Raw genomic sequence first — 18,597 nt, 5'->3', positions numbered from 1 at the left:
TCAAATTTCTAGAATTTTGAGGGTACTTTTGCTTTTGTGTAAATACCTTATAAAGTACTTATGTGCCAGGCACTATTCTTAGAGCTTTACACACCTTAACTGAGAAGTTCTTAAACTGTGTGTGCCATGGACACCGCTGCCACTCTGGTTTGGCAGTCTGGTGAAGCCTGTGCACTCCTCAAATGCTTTTAAATGCATAAAATACGTGAGATTACAAAGGAAACAAGTTATACTGAAATATAGAAATGTCTGCACTTTTATTATTTTATCTTATTAAGTTAACAAGATCTACGGTAAAGTTAATAACTACCATAATTTCAAAGCAGTAATGAACATAAACAATACTTCGAGATGTGGCAACAAATGTAACATGACACGAAAATACCTATGAGTTCTGCTGGTGACAGATCACAGTTACTGCAAATACTCTTATGAATTATAGCCTGTTTCATAACTGATAAAAAGGATAAATTCCAGTTTGAGATTAGTGAAAATTAAAGATGTAATATTTTTCCCATTCAAGTTCCAAACCCTCTGATTTCTATCCATTTACGCCTAGGAAGTGAAGAGCCCCTGTATGAACAGCTCAATTAACCCTAAGACGATCTTATTTAGTTGGCGGCGTCATCGTCCCCATTTTATGGATGAGGACTCTGAGGTACGGTTGTTACCCACCGCACAACTACAAAATAAGTGAATTAAGTACACGTGTGCCCCCAGTCCCGTAAGTGAGAGGACCTCACCTTGATGGGGGGTTTCCGAGTGATGTGGGAGACGAGGAAGTTCATGGCGATGTCCTCACAGTTGATGTATTCGTCCACCATATCTCGGATGGCCTGGGGCATCACGTAAGAATACAGGTAGGCATAATACTGTCAGGTAGAAACAGAATCACATACTTTGTCAGAGGCCACAGTTCTTTAGCTTTCAGCAAAAATATGCTTGGAAGGAAGGGTGTTGTGGTGGGAGGTGGGGTATGGCAATCGCTGAGAAGCGCCACTGGCGTTTAGGGAGTCGGGTCCAGGGATGCTAAACACCCCGCAAGGCAGACCTTCTGCAGTGAAGAATCAGCCCGTCCAAATTGCCCTTATCACCCCCTTGGAGAATCAAAACGTCGTGTAATCTCCTTGGTACCATAGTGATTCTGCAACAATATAAAGATTTTATCAAATTAGGTGGGACACTAGTTCAGCTGAACAGCCTTCTCTCTCTCTGACAAAGGCAATAAGGGATACGCAAGGGGGAAAGCCTGGTTATCTTCTCAGACCTCAATAAGTCACTGAGCCATGAGACATCCGATCCCTCCGTGCCTCACTTCTCACTATTGGCACCGGCTACTCCCTGCTCCAATCCACCATCACCTCTGGCCCGCATTATTCACACAGTCCCCTAAACAGCCTCCCTGCTGCCATATTTTCCTCCCTACAGTCCATTCTCAGCACAGCAGAGCAATCGTGTTAAAACACAAGTCCAGGGCTTCCCTGGTGGCACAGTGGTTGAGAGTCCGCCTGCCAATGCAGGGGACACGGATTTGTGCCCCGGTCCGGAAAGATCCCACATGCCGCAGAGCGGCTGGGCCCGTGAGCCATGGCCGCTGAGCCTGCGCATCCAGACCCCGTGCTCCACAGTGGGAGAGGCCACAACAGTGAGAAGCCCGCGTACCGCAAAAAAACAAAAAAAACAAAACAAAACAAAAAAACACACAAGTCCAACTGAGCTCATCTCTCCTTTACTCCAAACCCCTGAAAGGCTTCTCATCTCACTCAGAGTAAAAGCCTAAGTTCTTAAAATGCCCTGCAAGGCCCACAGAATGGTTTGTGCTAGCTCAAACCTGCCAGTGAATGTCGACGGCTAAATTTTCAGGGGTTTTGTGAGACTATTTAAGAATTTTGTGAGCTTGTTATGAAAAGTAGCCATTAAAAATATAATTACATATACTTAAAATTAAATAAGTTATACTAAAAGTTACAGTAAAAGCCAATAAATACCTAAAGCTCATCATTTATTAGTTAACTAATTAATACATTTCACAATTATTTATTACATTTACTGTCATCTTTTTTTTGTTTTTTAATTGTTTGGTCATGCCTCATGGCATGCGGGATCCTAGTTCCCTAACCAGGGATCAAACCCGTGTCCCCTGCAGTCGAAGTGCAGAGTCTTAACCACTGTACCGCCAGGGATGTCCCACATTAACTGTCATCTTGAGGCTGTTTATGTCTATCATATCTGTATGGTGAAAATACTATATAACTGGCATGGACCTGCCCATCTCTTCCAAACACCATGTTCATTGACTCATACTGATAACTTGAACTCGGCCATGGTAAGAATATTTACACCACAGAAATGGGCAAATGCCATAAAACAGCAAATGTTAATGGTGATGTGTTGCAATATGCTGACGATGAACAGGTGAGGTGCCTAATAAAACCTTACTACCTTAAATAGTAGAATCTATATAGCGAAATAATCATAAAATTTTTGTACCAAAGAGTGGTTTGCTGGTTATCTTGTGGCAAAGTACTTAAGAGATGGTGAACTTAAAAGATGAATTACACATTTTTCTTTTACAAAAAGACAGGTGATTAAAATCTGTGTACCCTTTAAATGGCCAGTGACTGTCATCAGTAGGCTAATGAGAATATTTATTAATTGAATACAATCCATATCTTTATCAAGGGAAATGTGACACTATAAAAGAGAAAAGAAAGAACTGACTTAAAAATATATGGAGAAAGCATTATGAAAACAAATGTTTAGAAGTATTGCCACTATTATGTGATTTTTTCATGCCAAAAATCATTTTTAAAATATAGAAAAACTTTTGTAACCTGTTTTAAAATCTTCTAAATGAAAAGTTTCAGTGAATTTAGAACCTACTCTAAAATATAAAAACGTAACATCTTCTCATTAGTTTGCTAAAAAAAACTGAACGCATCGTAGAAGATGGAAATTCTAGTCCAATTTCAACAAAATGCTACCAAATTGGTGGATAAGTATCACAACTTAGGAAGCATGGCAATAAGGTATTTCTTCCAGGGGCAGTGATTAAAACCAAGTATCAGAAATATGCTTAATTTTGGATATATATACACTACCAAATGTAAAATAGATAGCTAGTGAGAAGCAGCTGCATAGCACAGGGAGATCAGCTCGGTGCTTTGTGTCCACCTAGAGGAGTGGGATAGGGAGGATGGGAGGGAGACGCAAGAGGGAGGAGATATGGGGATATATGTATACATATAGCTGATTCACTTTGTTATACAGCAGAAACTAACACACCATTGTAAAGCAATTATACTCCAATAAAGATGTTAAATTAAAAAAATACATGCTTAATTTAGAAACAGACCTCTGAGTTGCCATAATACACAGTGTCGAATCAAGATTTTCAAAAATAATAAAGCACATTCAATCATATTGCTTTCACTAAAATTTAAGCATTTAGTGAGAATATTACTGTGAAACTCTTTCATCTTTATCTCAACCTTATAAAAATTTCTGTAAGTACAGTAGTATGCATATTATAATTTATAAATAAATATATACATTTGTGAGATACCAAAGTATTTTACTGATAGGCACTTAGGATAAAAAAAAAAAACTTGATTGCTCTAGATTAGGGATGACCAACTTAGTTGCTTTCAAGGGCCAAACAAGGAAGGCAAATAAATAACAGACATGTTAAAGAAATGGCTGTAAGAAAAATACAGTCACAGGACAAGTAAGCACACACGTGTCCTCCTCCAGGGAACGGTGGCTATGCAGCTCCAGCCAGCTGGTGCCAGGCAGGAACCCTGCTCCAGTATGACCTGATCTCCATTTTCATTGAGGTCCAGATCTTTTTGTAAAATTCTCTGATTTTTAAAACCTGGCAGTGTATGGGACATCACCAGGGGGCTAAATAAACATCTGTAACCACAGAAGGCTTCAGGGCAGCTAGTCTGTAAACCTTGCCCTAGATTTTCAAAGAGAAAAAAACAAACAAACCTAAGTTTTATTAAGTCAATTATTTATTACTTAAAAGTAAAGGGATCTGGGACTTCCCTGGCGGTCCAGTGGTTAAGACTTTGTGCTTCCACTGCAGGGGTTGCGGATTCGATCCCTGGTTGGGGAACTAAGATCCCGTAAGCTGCGCAGCGTGGCCAAAAAAAACAACACAAAAAGACAAAAAAAAAAAAGTAAAGGGATCTGACTATTGTCATCTTTAAAGAGCAAGCAGAGATTTGATAAGGTAGACTTTCCAGAAGACAAGTAAATTCTCACGGTGTGAGTATGCACTGCTAAAACTGGGGGCTCTTTCTCAAATGACCAGTGTGAAAATAAATGACTCCTAGTTAGGTGTGGTTTCTCAGCCCGATGCTTTCTAATTCTACTCACAGCCCAACCAAAGCCCACAAGTTTGGAAAATAATCATGAGAGCCAAGTTCAAGAATGGGATGAGCATAGCAGCTTCACACATTAAATTTTAAAAAGAAAAAAAAAAAGCGAGAGTGTAATGACCTCTTAAGGCTGGTTCAAAACACTCCCGGTAAGATGACTTTTAAGGTAAAACTGAGGAGACTTGCAAGATGTCACCTCTGAGATGTGAAATATATGAGGGGCAAAAGATTTGAAGGTGGGGTGCGGGGAGAGATAATCAGCTTTTTGGGGAAAAGTTCAGCTTGAAGTACCAGAGGGACATACAGGGGATGTCCTGAAAACAATTAAATACACAAGTAAAGCTCTCAAGGAAAGGCCTTGGCTGGAATATAAGGACAGAAATCACCAGCTTACGGATGCGAAGAAAAGCCACAAGACACTGAGAGTACAAGAGAACATTTAAGGAAAACACAAAGTATGAAGAGCACTAGACAGCTATATATAAAATAATGAACAAGGACCTACTGTATAGCACAGGGAACTCTAACTCTGTATTACAGTATTCTGTAATAACCTATATGGGAAAAGAATCTGAAAAAGAATAGATATATGTGTATGTATAACTGAGTCACTTTGCTGTACACCTGAAACTAAAACATTGTAAATCAACTTACGCCAATATAAAATAAAAATTAAATTAAAAAAAGAGCGCTAGACAGAAGTAGAACCCCGTGAAACTTCAACAATTACAGGGAGACAGTGCGCTGGATGGGTCTTCCAGGAGGGCATGGAGCGGAGATCAGGGTGATGGGCCAGGTGCTAACATCTTTGATGACCATGAAGGGATGATTAGTAGGAGGCTGGCAGATGGAGCAACAAGACAGACACCATGAACCTCAAATGAGATTTTACATGACAGGTGAGAAGTAACTGTCTAGAAGTGTCACCAGTAAGCAGTGCAAATGGTTCTCCACACCTTGCTCCAAAGTACAAATCGGGGGAAATGAGTAGCTTCAATCACTGGCCCTGGAAGGAATAAAAGGAAAGCACTGTCCTCAGAGACAAGTCAGGTTTCAATCGGATCAAGGAGATGGAGGAGGTGCGCTGTGAAGTGGGGGGTGGAGGCAGTTTGGCGATCTCAAAACAGGGATTCTTCAGAACCCAGAGGGAGGACTTGGGAGGGAAGGTATAGTGCAGCACTAACCAACAGAAATATACTGAGAGTCACAATTGTCATTTTAAATTTTCTAGTAGCCATGTTTTTAAGAAATAAAAAGAAACAGTAAAATTAATTAGTAATATATTTTATTTAACCCAGTGTATCCAAAATAATTGCACTTTCACATACAATCAATATAAAAAATTACTGAGATAGTTTACACTCTTTCACGCTAAGTTTTCAAAGTCTGCTGCGTACTTTATACGTGGAGCACATCTCAACACTAACTAGTCATATTTCAAGTGCCCAGTAGCCACATGTGGCCAGTGGCTACTTTACAGAACAGATGACATGTAGAGGGAAGATGAGTCAGGAGCAAGAAAACAGAACAGTTTAGCGACAACAGTACAGAAGAAGAGTAATGACTGGAAGGATTTGCACGGTGAATTTTCAACGAAAACCAGGATGTGAGGCAACATGAAAATTAAAAGCTCTAAGGAATCAACTAGAACTTGCAGAGCCCCAACAGACAGAGGTTTGTGGTGGGGCTTGGGATAGAGGTGGTTGAGTCAGAAGAGGGCCAGGTTCAGCCTTCTGTTGACCAGGTCATGTCTGGAATGGTTGTGGGGAAACTGGACAACATTTTGGCCCAATGCCCTCAATTTTACAGAGGGAGAGCCAGTGCCCGGGAAGATATACTGATTTTCCTATTGACCTATGTGCAATTATACAGGCAGCCTTCTCATCCGGACTTTTTATTCTAGCGTTGCTCTAATCATCTTGATCACTGTCTTTAAAAACAGAAATAACTTAATTCTAGCAGAGAAGGGATATATAAGAAGCGCTAGCAGAGCTAACTTTAAAGCAGCATTTCACTGCCCCACAAAGGCTCAACTCCTACCAACTTCGTGTTAATCCTACCAGCTTTTTCTTACCTTGTGGAAGAAGGCAGCACCTGTCAGCACCATGGACAGCTCACAGGAGTAGTTGGAGTTGTAGAGCCAGGACTGATGAGGGATGTCCCACGCATGGTAACGGCCAGGGAAACCCACAATGCGGTCCCGTGCTTCTCTCCACACCCTCAAAAGACACAAGTATATGCACACTCCTGAGTACAAAGCTCTAAGGTTATCAGAAACGTTTAAAATTATTGCCTCTATTTTGCAGACTCTGACTCTTTGGGCTGTTACTTCTTTAAAAAAAAAAAAAAACAACTGTATATACCATATCAATCACAAGATAAAAAGGATAAAAACAAACAGTGTCAGGAATTCCCTGGTGGTCCAGTGGTTGGGACTCCGTGCTTTCACTGCTGAGGGCGCAGGTTCAATACCTGGTTGGGGAACTAAGATCCCACAAGCCACGTGGCCATAAAAAAATAAACAAACAGTGTCACCCACAGCTTCCTTATTAAGTACCTGTTTATTGATCCTCTAACTTCTGGCAGCCAGCATCTCTCCAGCCCTTATAGAAGGAAAAAGTTGGAATAACACAGAAAGGATCTAAGGATCTAAGGGTCTAAGGCATTAAAAGTCTCCAGAATGGGATAAGTATAGCAATCTGCTAAGAAGCAGGAAGAAGATGATTTTTATATCTATTTATTTTTAATCTTATTTAATTTCTAAAACGGTTTATTTTTCATGTGTATGACATATTAGGACTTGTATATAATTTATGTGTATTGCATACTTAACTTCTCTTTTACTGAGCGGGTACACTATAAAAAAAAAGCTTAGAGGGGAATCCCCTGGTGGTCCAGTGGATAAGACTGTGTGCCTCCACTGCAGAGGACTGGGGTTGGATCCCTGGTTGGGGAACTAGGATCCCACATGCTGCACGGCACAGCCAGAAGGAAAAAAAAAAAAAAAAGCTTAGAGACCACTGGTCTAAACAGGAGACTGCTGCCTGGAGTTAGGTGCAACAGTCTTAATTCCTGATTTGAGCAGAGCTCAGGTAGAAACCTACAGCCATGAAAAGAAGTGGTCTACAGAACCATACAAATGAAAGACTTCATAAATGCAAGAAATAAATTGAGAATTCAACGTTTCCAGGATAAACCTTTATAACATCCTCAAATTTATAGGTAAGGTACAACAAATAAAATCAGTTTCACAGGCTAAAATCATAGAGCTGAAAGTACTTATGTTCCACAGCACCCTACATCCTTGCAGAAGTGCTTCGGGGGTCCCATAAACAATAGACCATCACCTCCCCACTCCACCTCACCCCAACGGTGATTTAAACTGCCTAAGAAACTCCTTCATCACTTGTGGAACTTCAACTCCTAAAACACGTAAGATTTCAGGTCAGAAGAGTTCCTCTCCTATTAAGTTTGAAAGCGACTAATCTAGTCCAACAGATGAGACACTACAACTTCTATCACAACTTCGCAGCTGTCTAAATGGGCTTTCTGCCACATGCCACCCAAATCCCTACCTCTGTCCTGATTTATCTCCTAAAACTGACTCCCAATTACTAACCTAAAAAGCTCTAAGATGTTTTAATAATACATTTTGACATTTACAGAATGTAAGGATTGCTAATAAATACCAATGGTATATCCAAATGCTATATCAATACTCCTAAAGATACTGATCTCTTCAAATGCTTATTGATCCTACTAGTCCCGAAATATCAGAAGAAAGAATGCGAAACACTATTTTAATTATCAGATTTGGCTGATTTAAGTCAATATATACAGTTTTTAATAAGGTAGACTATCCTTTGCTACATGATATCAAAAGGCAACATATCCAATTTGTTAAAGGCTGTCGATGCCCACCTAGGTATTAATTATGTTAAATAATAAGGAAAAAATCAGCATGGAAGCACAAGCACCAGACAAATGCAAGTAAAGGCTCAAGTCCTTGGGATGAGGCATCAGGACTTTCAGATAGTAAGGTCTCAGTGGAATCGGAAAGTTAGGCATGTTAAAATATGAACTATAAATAATGCTATCAATTTAAGTATAAAAAGTGTTACACATAACCAGTTCCTTAACATTATATTCAAATTATGCTGCACTAAGTATTTTCAACCTATGTGCAGTATCATAGATCATGCTTTGGTAGGTATACCTTATTCTCTTTTTTTTTTTGGCTGTACCATGTGGCTTGTGGAATCTCAGTTCCCTGACCAGGAACTGAGGGCCCCGGCAGTGAAAGTGTGGAATCCGGACCACCAGACCACCAGGGAACTCCCAGTACACCTTATCTTTAATGAATTATTTTTCAACTGTGTTAATGTTCCAATTACCTACAAAATATGTTAGGGAAAAAGTTTCAAAGGTAATTCTATAGCTCAAACTTAAAGAAAATTCACTGGATAAATTCAACTTTGCCAAACAACTAAAGAGAAATTTTAAAATAATGAAATCAAGACACTATTCCACTGAAGAATGTGAGTCACGACTAACGTTCTTCTGTTAACATTTCAGATTTACATACTATCACCTTTGAAAGAAGTACATCAATTCAACCTTCTCATGGCACAAACTGTGGCCCATCATTTCCATATTAATATAGTCAAGTTAAAAAAAACCTGACAATTCAAATATTTACATTATTTTAAATAACGATGATTTCTTTTTCTTGCAATCCTATGAGACTCAAAACGATTTAATAAGTTACCTGAATGAAGCAAAAGGTCATGTTACTGCTAATATTTAATTTAAAACTGATTTTTCTGATCTTCAAAACTTAGGCAAATGGTTTTGAATAAAGATCAGTATATTAAAGATATTGAGTACATTAAAGTAATATGGACTACGTCACACAAAGAGACAGGCTCATCCTTCTTGGTTATATTTCCATGTTTCTCCCTCTGGTTCATTAAGAACCAAATGATTTGAAATGTAGTAAGAAAATAAAGGGTAAAATCAACTAATAATCAAAAAATGTATTTAAAAAATAAGGTGAGATTTTGCTTCCTGACCATCTAAAACAATAGTCTTTTCCAAATTCCATGTTTCTATGATATTATGTAAGCCTTTTCCTCCTGTCTAAAATAAAATATTAAGGAATGTGTACCAAACCATGGTGAAGGAAAAAGGTTTTGATTAGCTCCCTTTGGAAGAGAAACCTCAAAGCAGAGCAATGGCATACAGAGAAAAAGATCAATATCAGATCCAGTGGTGGAATTAAAAAATTCTGGGCCAAGATGACAGAGATACTTGGATCCAGAAAGAGAGACCTACCTTCCAGTCCACAACCCCATCCCTCCTCATACAGCTTACACTATCACCTTTTTTGAAAATAAATTTTACTGAGACATAAATCACATACCATAAAACTCACTAGCTTAAAAGTGTACGACTCACTGGGTTTTAGTATATTCACAGAGCTATGCAACCATCACCACTACCTCATTTCAGAATATTTTCATCACCCCGAAAAGAAACTCCATAACCATTAGCAGTCCCTCCCCATCCCATGGCAACCACTAATCTACTTTCTGTCTCCACAGATTTGCTTGTTGTGGACATTTCATATAAATGGACTCATATATTATGTGACTAGCTTATTTTACTTAGCCTGTTTTCAAGGTTCACCCATGCTGTAGCAGGTTCACCCTTGAACTTCATTCATTTTTGTTGCCAAATAATATTCCATTGTATGCATATACCACGGTTTGTTTATCCATTCATCAGCTGATGGACATTTGGGCTGTTTATACTTCTTTTAGTTTTTTTTGACAACTGATTTTTTTGGTGTGTGGCAAAATGTATGTAACATAAAATTTACCATTTTAGTCATTTTCAAGTGTACAGTTCGATGGCACTAAGTATATTCACACTGTTGTATGATCATCAATCTCCAGAATTTCTTCACCTTCCCAGCCTGAAACTCTGACCCACTGAACACTAACTCGGCATTCTTGCCCTCCTCCAGCCCCAGGCAGCCACCACCTACTTTCTGTCTCTATGAGTCTGACTACTCTGGATGCCTCATGTAAGTAGAATCATATTTAGACTCATTGACTCTTATAAATAATGCTGCTACGAACATTCATGTACTGCTTCTGTACAGACATAAGTTTTCAGTTCTCTTGGGTCTCTTTATCTGTCCCTTAAGAACATACCTGTTTCCTTCCTTGCTGTGTAAGCTGAAGTTTGCCAAGATCCATATTATCTTTTGCCAGAGGGAGAATTTCTATTTATTTATTTATTTAAAATCAAAGTGCAGTTGATTTACAAGTGATTCAGTTATACATATATATATATATTATTTTTCAGATTCTTTTCCATTATAGGTTATTACAAGATATTGAATATACTTCCCCATGCTATATAGTAGGTCCTCGTTATCTATTTTATATATAGTAGTGTATATCTTTTCATCCCAAATTCCTAATTTATCCCTCCCCCCACTTTCCCCTTTGGTAACCATAAGATTGTTTTCTATGTCTGAGTCTATTTGTTTTGTAAGTAAATTCACTTGCATCATTTTTTTAGATTCCACATATAAGTGATATCACGTTATTTGCCTTTCTCTGTCATGCTTCACTAAGTATTATAATCTCTAGGTCCAACAAGGTTGCAGCAAATGGCACTATTTCATTCTTTTCTTATGGCTGAGTAGTATTCCATTGTATATACATATACCACAGCTTCTTTATCCATTTATCTGTTGATGGACACTTAGGCCGCTTCCATGTCTTGGCTACTGTAAATAGTGCTGCAATGAACATTGGGGTGCATTTATCTTTTTGAAAAGGGGACCCTCCTACACTGTTGGTGGGAATGTAAACTGGTGCAGCCACTATGGAGAACAGTATGGAGGTTCCTTAAAAGTCTAATCTGGAAAAGATGAAAACTCTAATTCGAAAACAAAGTTTTTAGATCAAAGGATGCCCAAACAAATGAGAAAAGAGTCAGGACAATAAAAGGTTTAGAAGTCGAGCCAGAGATAATTCACCAGTCATAACCAGAGGCTAAACCTCAAATTTCAAATGACTGTTAGGAGACTCTTACAGCTTAATAATAAAAAGGCAAAGGATCTGAACAGACATTTCTCCAAAGAAGATATACAAACAGTCACTGAGCACGTGAAAAGATACTCAATATCATCAGTCATAAGGCTTCCTATTATTCTCTCACCACTTGGAAATCTGCTGACAAATGGAAAAGATCAAAGATCTTCCTAGGGACTTCCCTGGTGGCGCAGTGGTTAAGAATCCACCTGCCAATGTGGGGGACACGGGTTTGAGCCCTGGTCTGGGAAGATCCCACATGCTGTGGGGCAACTAAGCCCGCATGCCACAACTACTGAGCCTGAGCTCTAGAGCCCACGAGCCACAACTACTGAGCCCACACACCACAACTACTGAAGCCTGCATGCCACAACTGCTGAAGCCTGCGCGCCTAGAGCCCGTGCTCCGCAACAAGAGAAGCCACCGCAATGAGAAGCCCGCACACTGCAACGAAGAGTAGACCCTGCTCGCCGCAACTAGAGAAAGCCCATGCACAGCAACAAAGACCCAACGCTGCCAAAAATAAATAATTAATTTTAAAAAAAAACTTCCTAAATCAAGAGCCATAGAAGATAGCAAGTGCCAGCTATCTTAATAAGCTTCAAACTCATCAAAGCAGGACCCTTTATCTAATCATTCTTGGGATCTAGCGCTGATTGGCAATTCTCCTGTTAACATCCCATGACTCTGTTCACAGCTCCCAGTCCTTTAGCAGGCTCTAAACTGCATCATGCTGTACCAGAAATACACCACCTTCCCTCCCCTCCCCACCACCATTAATAACGACAACTGTGATGGCAAAAGCCCATTTCTGGAACCATCACATGGCTTTTTTTCCTTTCGTAAAAACAAGTAAAGAGAGCTGGCTTCTTACGGTCATGGTACAGAGGAACACATTCCAGTGGGATTTTTATCACTGCTAACAACAGACTCTTGCCTCAATAATATAGTAGGAGGAAGAAGTCAAAGGAAATGAGAGGCTGGGTGAGGGAGAGGAAGAACAGATGTTCTGATTTGTCAGAAATATGTCAAATAATTATTTATAGATGGACCTAAGACAAATACAGCAATAAAGCCGCTGCTCCTTTCATCTGAGCATCTGCACTTATCCACTTAAACCAAAGGAAGCCTGAAAGCTAGGGGTCAGGCCAGGCTTTCAGTGAATGGAACAAAAGCACAGAGAAAAAGAGCTCTCCATCCTGGATCTGTACTTAATTTGAACAAGATCTCCAAGGGTATCTACTCCAGTGCTTCTCAAACTACCTGTGGCAAACAAGTAATGTTCCCCTGGCTTATTCATGCTTCTGTAAAATACAATAAAATTGAATCACATGGTTTCTTACATATGACATCAAAAACACAAGTAACCACAGAAAACATAGACAAACTGGACTTCATTAAAATGAAAAGCTTTTGTGCTTTGAAGGACACCATCAAGAAAGTGAAATGACAACCCACAGAACAGGAGAAAAAATTTGCGAATCATCTCTCTGATAAGGGACTTGGATCTAGAATGTAAGAGTTCTAGAGAACTCTTACAATTCAATAATTAAAAGACCACCCAAATAACAATGGGCAAAGGATCTCAATAGACGTTGTTAAGACGTTGTTATTAAGCACATGAAAAGATAGCCAATAACATGAGTCATTAGGGAAATGCAAGTCAAAACTACATTGAAATACCACTTCACACCCAGTAGGAGGGCTATAAATAAAAAATGGAAAATAACAAGTGTTGACAAGGATGTGGAGAAAATGGAACCCTTATTCACTGCTGGTACAATATAAAATGGTGCAGCCACTTTGGAAAACAGGAGTGTAGTTCCTCAAAATGTTAAACGAAGAGATACTATATGATCCAGCAATTCCACTCCAAGGTATATATCTAAGAGAAAGGAAATGTTCATATACAAACTTGTACATGAATGTTCATAGCAGCACTAATCACAATAGCCAAGGAGTAGAAACAACCCAAATGTCCATCAATGGATAAATGGACAAACAAAATGTGTACATCCATACAAAATGGATGAAGTACTGACAGATGCTACAAGACGGATGAACCTTGAAAACCTATGTTAAGTGAAGAAACCAGTTACCAAAGAGCACATATTATATGGTACCATGTATATGGAATGTCTGTAAAAGGCAAATTTATAGAGAAACAAAGTACATTAATGGTTGCCAAGGTCTCAGAGGAGCTGGAGAAAAATGGGGAATGACTGCTAATGGGTACTGGATTTCCTTTGGTGGTAATGAAGATTTCTAAACTAGATTATGGTGATGGTCGCACAAGTCTGTAATTATATTAAAGACCACTGAATGGTACACTTAAATGAGTGAACTGTATGATGTATGAATTATATTCAATAAATGTTACCCAAAAAATGAATTATAAGAAAAAAGTTCACACTTGGATGTCATGGTAAATATTTTAAAGTTTCTAAATGCCTACTCTCAATTTTTGTACTTACCTCACTGTGGACAGGTAATAAACTGTTCATGGGCCAGCGTACCAGTCCAGGACACACTCTGAGTGGCCCTGGTCTACTCCATTCCCTCACCTGTACTGTTCCCTCAAAGTGGGATATCTAAGCCCAATAAAGATGTCTCAGTTACTATCAGCTTTGAAATTCATTTGGCTGCCTAATCCAGGTTTTGAGTTAGTTTCCTGTCACTTGCAAACAAAAGTGTTTGTAATTGAAAATCAGCTCCTCACCGAAACCCAAACATGATTTCATCGTGGCGGAGGTGAGCGTCATCATCAATAGACAGGATGGCCTCTGTCTCGATTTCATTCCAGGGCAGGAATCGATTGTTCAAACTGTTCTTCTCAGTACGGACCACCTGTAAAGAGGAAGGAAAAACACTTAACGGTCAATGCTGCATCGTTCAATGCAAAAGCAAAACTGCCTTTAGGTCAAAGCAGACTGTGGCTAAACATCCTGAATCATTTCGCCTGCTTACCTACCACTTGTAAAATCTAGCATACGCCTTTTAGGAACAGAAATTGCCTCATATCTCAGCAAATGTATAAAGATTCCACATTTTAAGCTGTATTCATTTGCTAACTAATTTTCCTGTGAAACAAGCTACAGCTGAGGATTATTTTACGCATGCAAGAAACACAGTCTAGGGAAATTAAACATAAGTTTCCCAAGAGAACACAAGGTGGCAGAGTAGAACTGAGATTATGATTCTCAGCCCTGGAATCCCCTTTAAAACCAAACTCAGAACTCCCTTGAGTCTATGTAATTTCTGACCAATTTTAAGGCCTTTCTCTTTGGTATAAAAGAACAAAGGACAGTCCACCTGGTTGAGGTTAATTACTTATTACTTCACTTTTCCAATTCCTACCTGCAACACTGACTACACTTACAAGAGGTTTTTCTTTCAAGGTGTACATGATCCAGTAAAACTAACAGCTTTTGTTTCCAAAGAAATTCCCAATTCAAAGAATCTCTATCCAAAGTGACCCACTATGAAAAGCAGTAATTTCTTCACAAAACAAAGATTAGTGCCCAAATGGCAGAACTACATTATTTTAAAAATTATTTAAACCTGCCTCAGATAAGCATAGTTTACTATAACATAGGTAGTAGCTTTATTATTCACCTTGTCCCTGATAACTCAAATAAACAAGGATGAACAGACTCAGTACTTTGATAGCTCATTTTATTTTTACGGTTTCTATACCTAATTAATCCAGCTAGTGGGGAACCATCATTTTATTCTCAAAAACCAGAAACAAAGAGAACTTCTTGAGCAATCACCTTTTTGGAAAGCCAAGAAGGGTCATCTCACTTTTAACAAAACACCTTACTTGTAATGAGGCTAACCTCCACGTAGCATAAGGAATGTAATTTTATCCAGAGTCTGAAAGTTTATGAATGGTTTCAAAGGTACTCCCATGACCTCACGAGTATGGTCCCTTCGGCTTAAAATACTCTTTCTCCTATTCCTCTACCACATTATTCTCCCCCTGGAGACCCAGTTCAGATGCCACCTGTCAATCCCCAACCTCGTCAAAAGTAATCACTTCTTCTGTGTTCTTAAGGCAGAGTCGTCATATTTCAATTAATTCATTCTAGCACACTTAGAATCCAATTAGTTCAGAGCCAGAAGGGCCTTGGAGATCAGTCAACTTTCACTTTACATGTGGACGACTGGCAAGTGGCAGAGCTAGACTCTAACTAATAACCCCAACTCCAAATCAGTGCTTCTCTGCTAAACTTCGATTATGTTTATAAATCTCATCCAACGAAAGCCCCATGGAAAATGTATTATTAATTTGTGTACCATCAAGAAATAAAAACGCTGCCAAACAATAAAGATGTGAAAGTTTATCATTTAGAATGTTTAATAAAGAGCTTTTTAAAACTTTACCTCAGTCCTGGAGGAGTTCCTACCAAGACAAGGAAAAATCTGTAACAGATCTGCTACTACAGAGAGCCAAGCAATAGGCAGAGAAACCCATCTTGCCCTGCAGCACTTTTTTCCGTTGCGGAGCACAGACTCCGGACTCGCAGGCTCAGCGGCCATGGCTCACGGACCCAGCCGCTCCGCGGCACGTGGGATCTTCGCGGGCCGGGGCACGAACCCCCGTCCCCTGCATCGGCAGGCGGACTCTCAACCACTGCGCCACCAAGGAAGCCCTGCCCTGCAGCACTGTTGACCAATATAAAAATCCCTGAGCTTGCAGCCCAGACCTCCCAAGCTCGGGTTCAGCAGTGACAGAACAAAGGCACTGAACCCTGGGTCAGGAAAAAGAGAGGAGCAAGAAGGGGGAGAAGGCCACGTGCTCACCGTGGTATCTGCCTGGCTCTACCTCAGGGAGTGGGAGGGTGGCCAGAAGTAGCCGAAGACAAATGCCAACCTTGGTGATATGCTGTCTATCTTAGGAAACACCCAATTTCAGAGATGTGGAAATGTAAACTAACGTCCACCCCAGAATCAGCAGACTACGGCAGCTGTTCACTCGAACGCTTGCCCCACAAGCTACCCTCGGGTCATTCATGTTACTGTCCTAATGTGCCCGGCATTCACTTAACACAGACCTGCAACGCTGCCAGTTCAGGTGAGAACAGCTGTCCCTCGGCTCTACCAGGGAATACACATAGCTTAAAATGAGAAAAAAAAATCCGTGAAACATCCAATTCTTGACTATTCAATTGTAGATTACCAATTTTGTGAGTTAACCACCAGGAGGATTACCTACAGCACAATTAACAATCCAAGAACATAGTACAGAGCTCCAGTACTCAAAATACAATCCAAAGACCAGCAACACGGGCATCATCTGGGACTCTGCCAGAAATGCAGAAATGCAGCCCTCCCTAAACCTACCAAGTCAGGACCGACCTGCATTTTAACAAGATCCCCGAGTCCTATGCACATTAAGTTTTGACAGGCGCTGGTACAGAGGAAAAAGCATGGCTTTGAAGTCAACCAGAAAAACTTGCGCTCAGATTCCAATTCTACCACTTGTCATGTGTATGAACGTAAGTAAGCAACCTCTCTGCTAAATCGTCACAGCACCACGTTGTGTGCAAAAATGCAAGTTGTTTATCAGCCAAACTTGACAACCCTACAAAAAACCGCTTAGTCTAAAAACAAGATACAGGGCTTCCCTGGTGGCGCAGTGGTTGAGAGTCCGCCTGCCGATGCAGGGGACGCGGGTTTGTGCCCCGGTCTGGGAAGATCCCACATGCCGTGGAGCGGCTAGGCCCGTGAGCCATGGCCGCTGAGCCTGTGCATCCGGAGCCTGTGCTCCGCAACGGGAGAGGCCACAACAGTGAGAGGCCCGCGTACCACAGAAGAAAAAAAAAACAAGATACAAGGGCTTCCCAGGTGGCGCAGTGGTTAAGAATCCACCTGCCAGTGCAGGGGACACGGATTCGAGCCCTGGTCCAGGAAGATCCCACATGCTGCAGAGAAACTAAGCCTGTGCGCCACAACTACTGAGCCCAAGTGTCACAACTCCTGAAGCCCGCGTGCCTAGGGCCCATGCTCCGCAACAAGAGAAGCCACCGCAACGAGAAGGCTGCGCACCGCAACAAAGAGTAGCCCCTGATCGCCACAACTAGAGAAAGCCCGTGTGCAGCAACGAAGACCCAACACAGCCAAAAATAAATAAATAAAATAAATAAATTTATAAATAAATAAAAACAAGAAAACAATTAAAAACTAAAATGATCATGATTTGATACCTAGAACGTAGCCAAACTTTTTGTCTAATTACAGAGTAAATCCAATCAAGAGGACCTGCTTGTCCTTTGGAAGACTTAGAGCTGAAGGCCTCATATCAAATATGTGTTGGCCTAGATTCCACATGCAGCTTTTCTGAGAAAGTCTATTAAAGTCCATTAAGGGGCAGGTCCATTAAGAACAAGTCTTCTGGATTCCAGGAACACATCACATGTACCATCATCTCTGCTCATCCTGGCACAACTCCTCTGGGATGACAGTAAGATCCCCAGGATTAGGGAACTGAAGCAACATCCGTCAGAATAAAAGAAAAACTTTTAAGGATTCAGAGAAACACAACGTCAAGTATGGCAGCAGCTTACTTGTGGTTAGCTCACAAACAACTGTGGTCAGTAGGTCTGCTTTAAGGATTCGGAGTGGTGGTTCTCAGCTAGGAGTGACTTTGCCCCCCAAGAGACATTTGACAATATCTGTGGACATTGTTGGTTGTCACAACTTGGGGGGGCGGGGGGAGTTTCTTGCATCTAGTGGGCAGAGGCCAGGGATGCTGCTAGATCCTACAGTGCACAGGACAGTCCCCTAAAACAGAATTATCCAGCCCAAATGTTACTGTGCCACTGCTGAGACACCCTGATTTACAGTCAACCACCAGGAGACAGTAAAGCAAACTGAATAAATGTAACTCATAATTTAAGCACGATCACCTTTTCCCCATAAACCAAAAGAGATTCCCACCTTACAAAGTTTGCAAATACAAACTAAAATTAAAGGGTGAGGGGAGTAAAAGCTTTCTTCTACCAAGTTTGCTTCAGAGCTATAGTGCTTAATGGCTAGACAAAAGCCAAGCAAACCAACCGCTGTCCTTTCTGGCACCAAAATCAGAACAAGGAAAAGAT

At 40.4% G+C, this 18,597-nt stretch overlaps 1 protein-coding gene across 5 annotated transcripts in view; it reads right to left on the bottom strand.

Annotated features, from left to right (window-relative positions):
• Positions 1 to 18,597, bottom strand: part of EXTL3 (exostosin like glycosyltransferase 3) — a 127,804-nt gene that overhangs the window by 14,550 nt on the left and 94,657 nt on the right. For all 5 annotated transcript variants that reach the window (XM_067745276.1, XM_067745277.1, XM_067745278.1 and 2 more), the window contains 3 exons: positions 14,214 to 14,341; positions 6,460 to 6,604; positions 744 to 872 (listed from right to left, as the gene is read on the bottom strand). In XM_067745276.1, coding sequence (XP_067601377.1) covers positions 744 to 872; positions 6,460 to 6,604; positions 14,214 to 14,341 — 402 coding nt within the window. The remainder of the gene's footprint in view (positions 1 to 743; positions 873 to 6,459; positions 6,605 to 14,213; positions 14,342 to 18,597) is intronic.

The sequence above is a fragment of the Pseudorca crassidens genome, chromosome 7, assembly GCF_039906515.1.
Source record: "Pseudorca crassidens isolate mPseCra1 chromosome 7, mPseCra1.hap1, whole genome shotgun sequence".
In the NCBI taxonomy this organism is placed as follows: domain Eukaryota; kingdom Metazoa; phylum Chordata; class Mammalia; order Artiodactyla; family Delphinidae; genus Pseudorca; species Pseudorca crassidens.
This window is presented reverse-complemented; position numbering and strand designations above follow the sequence as displayed.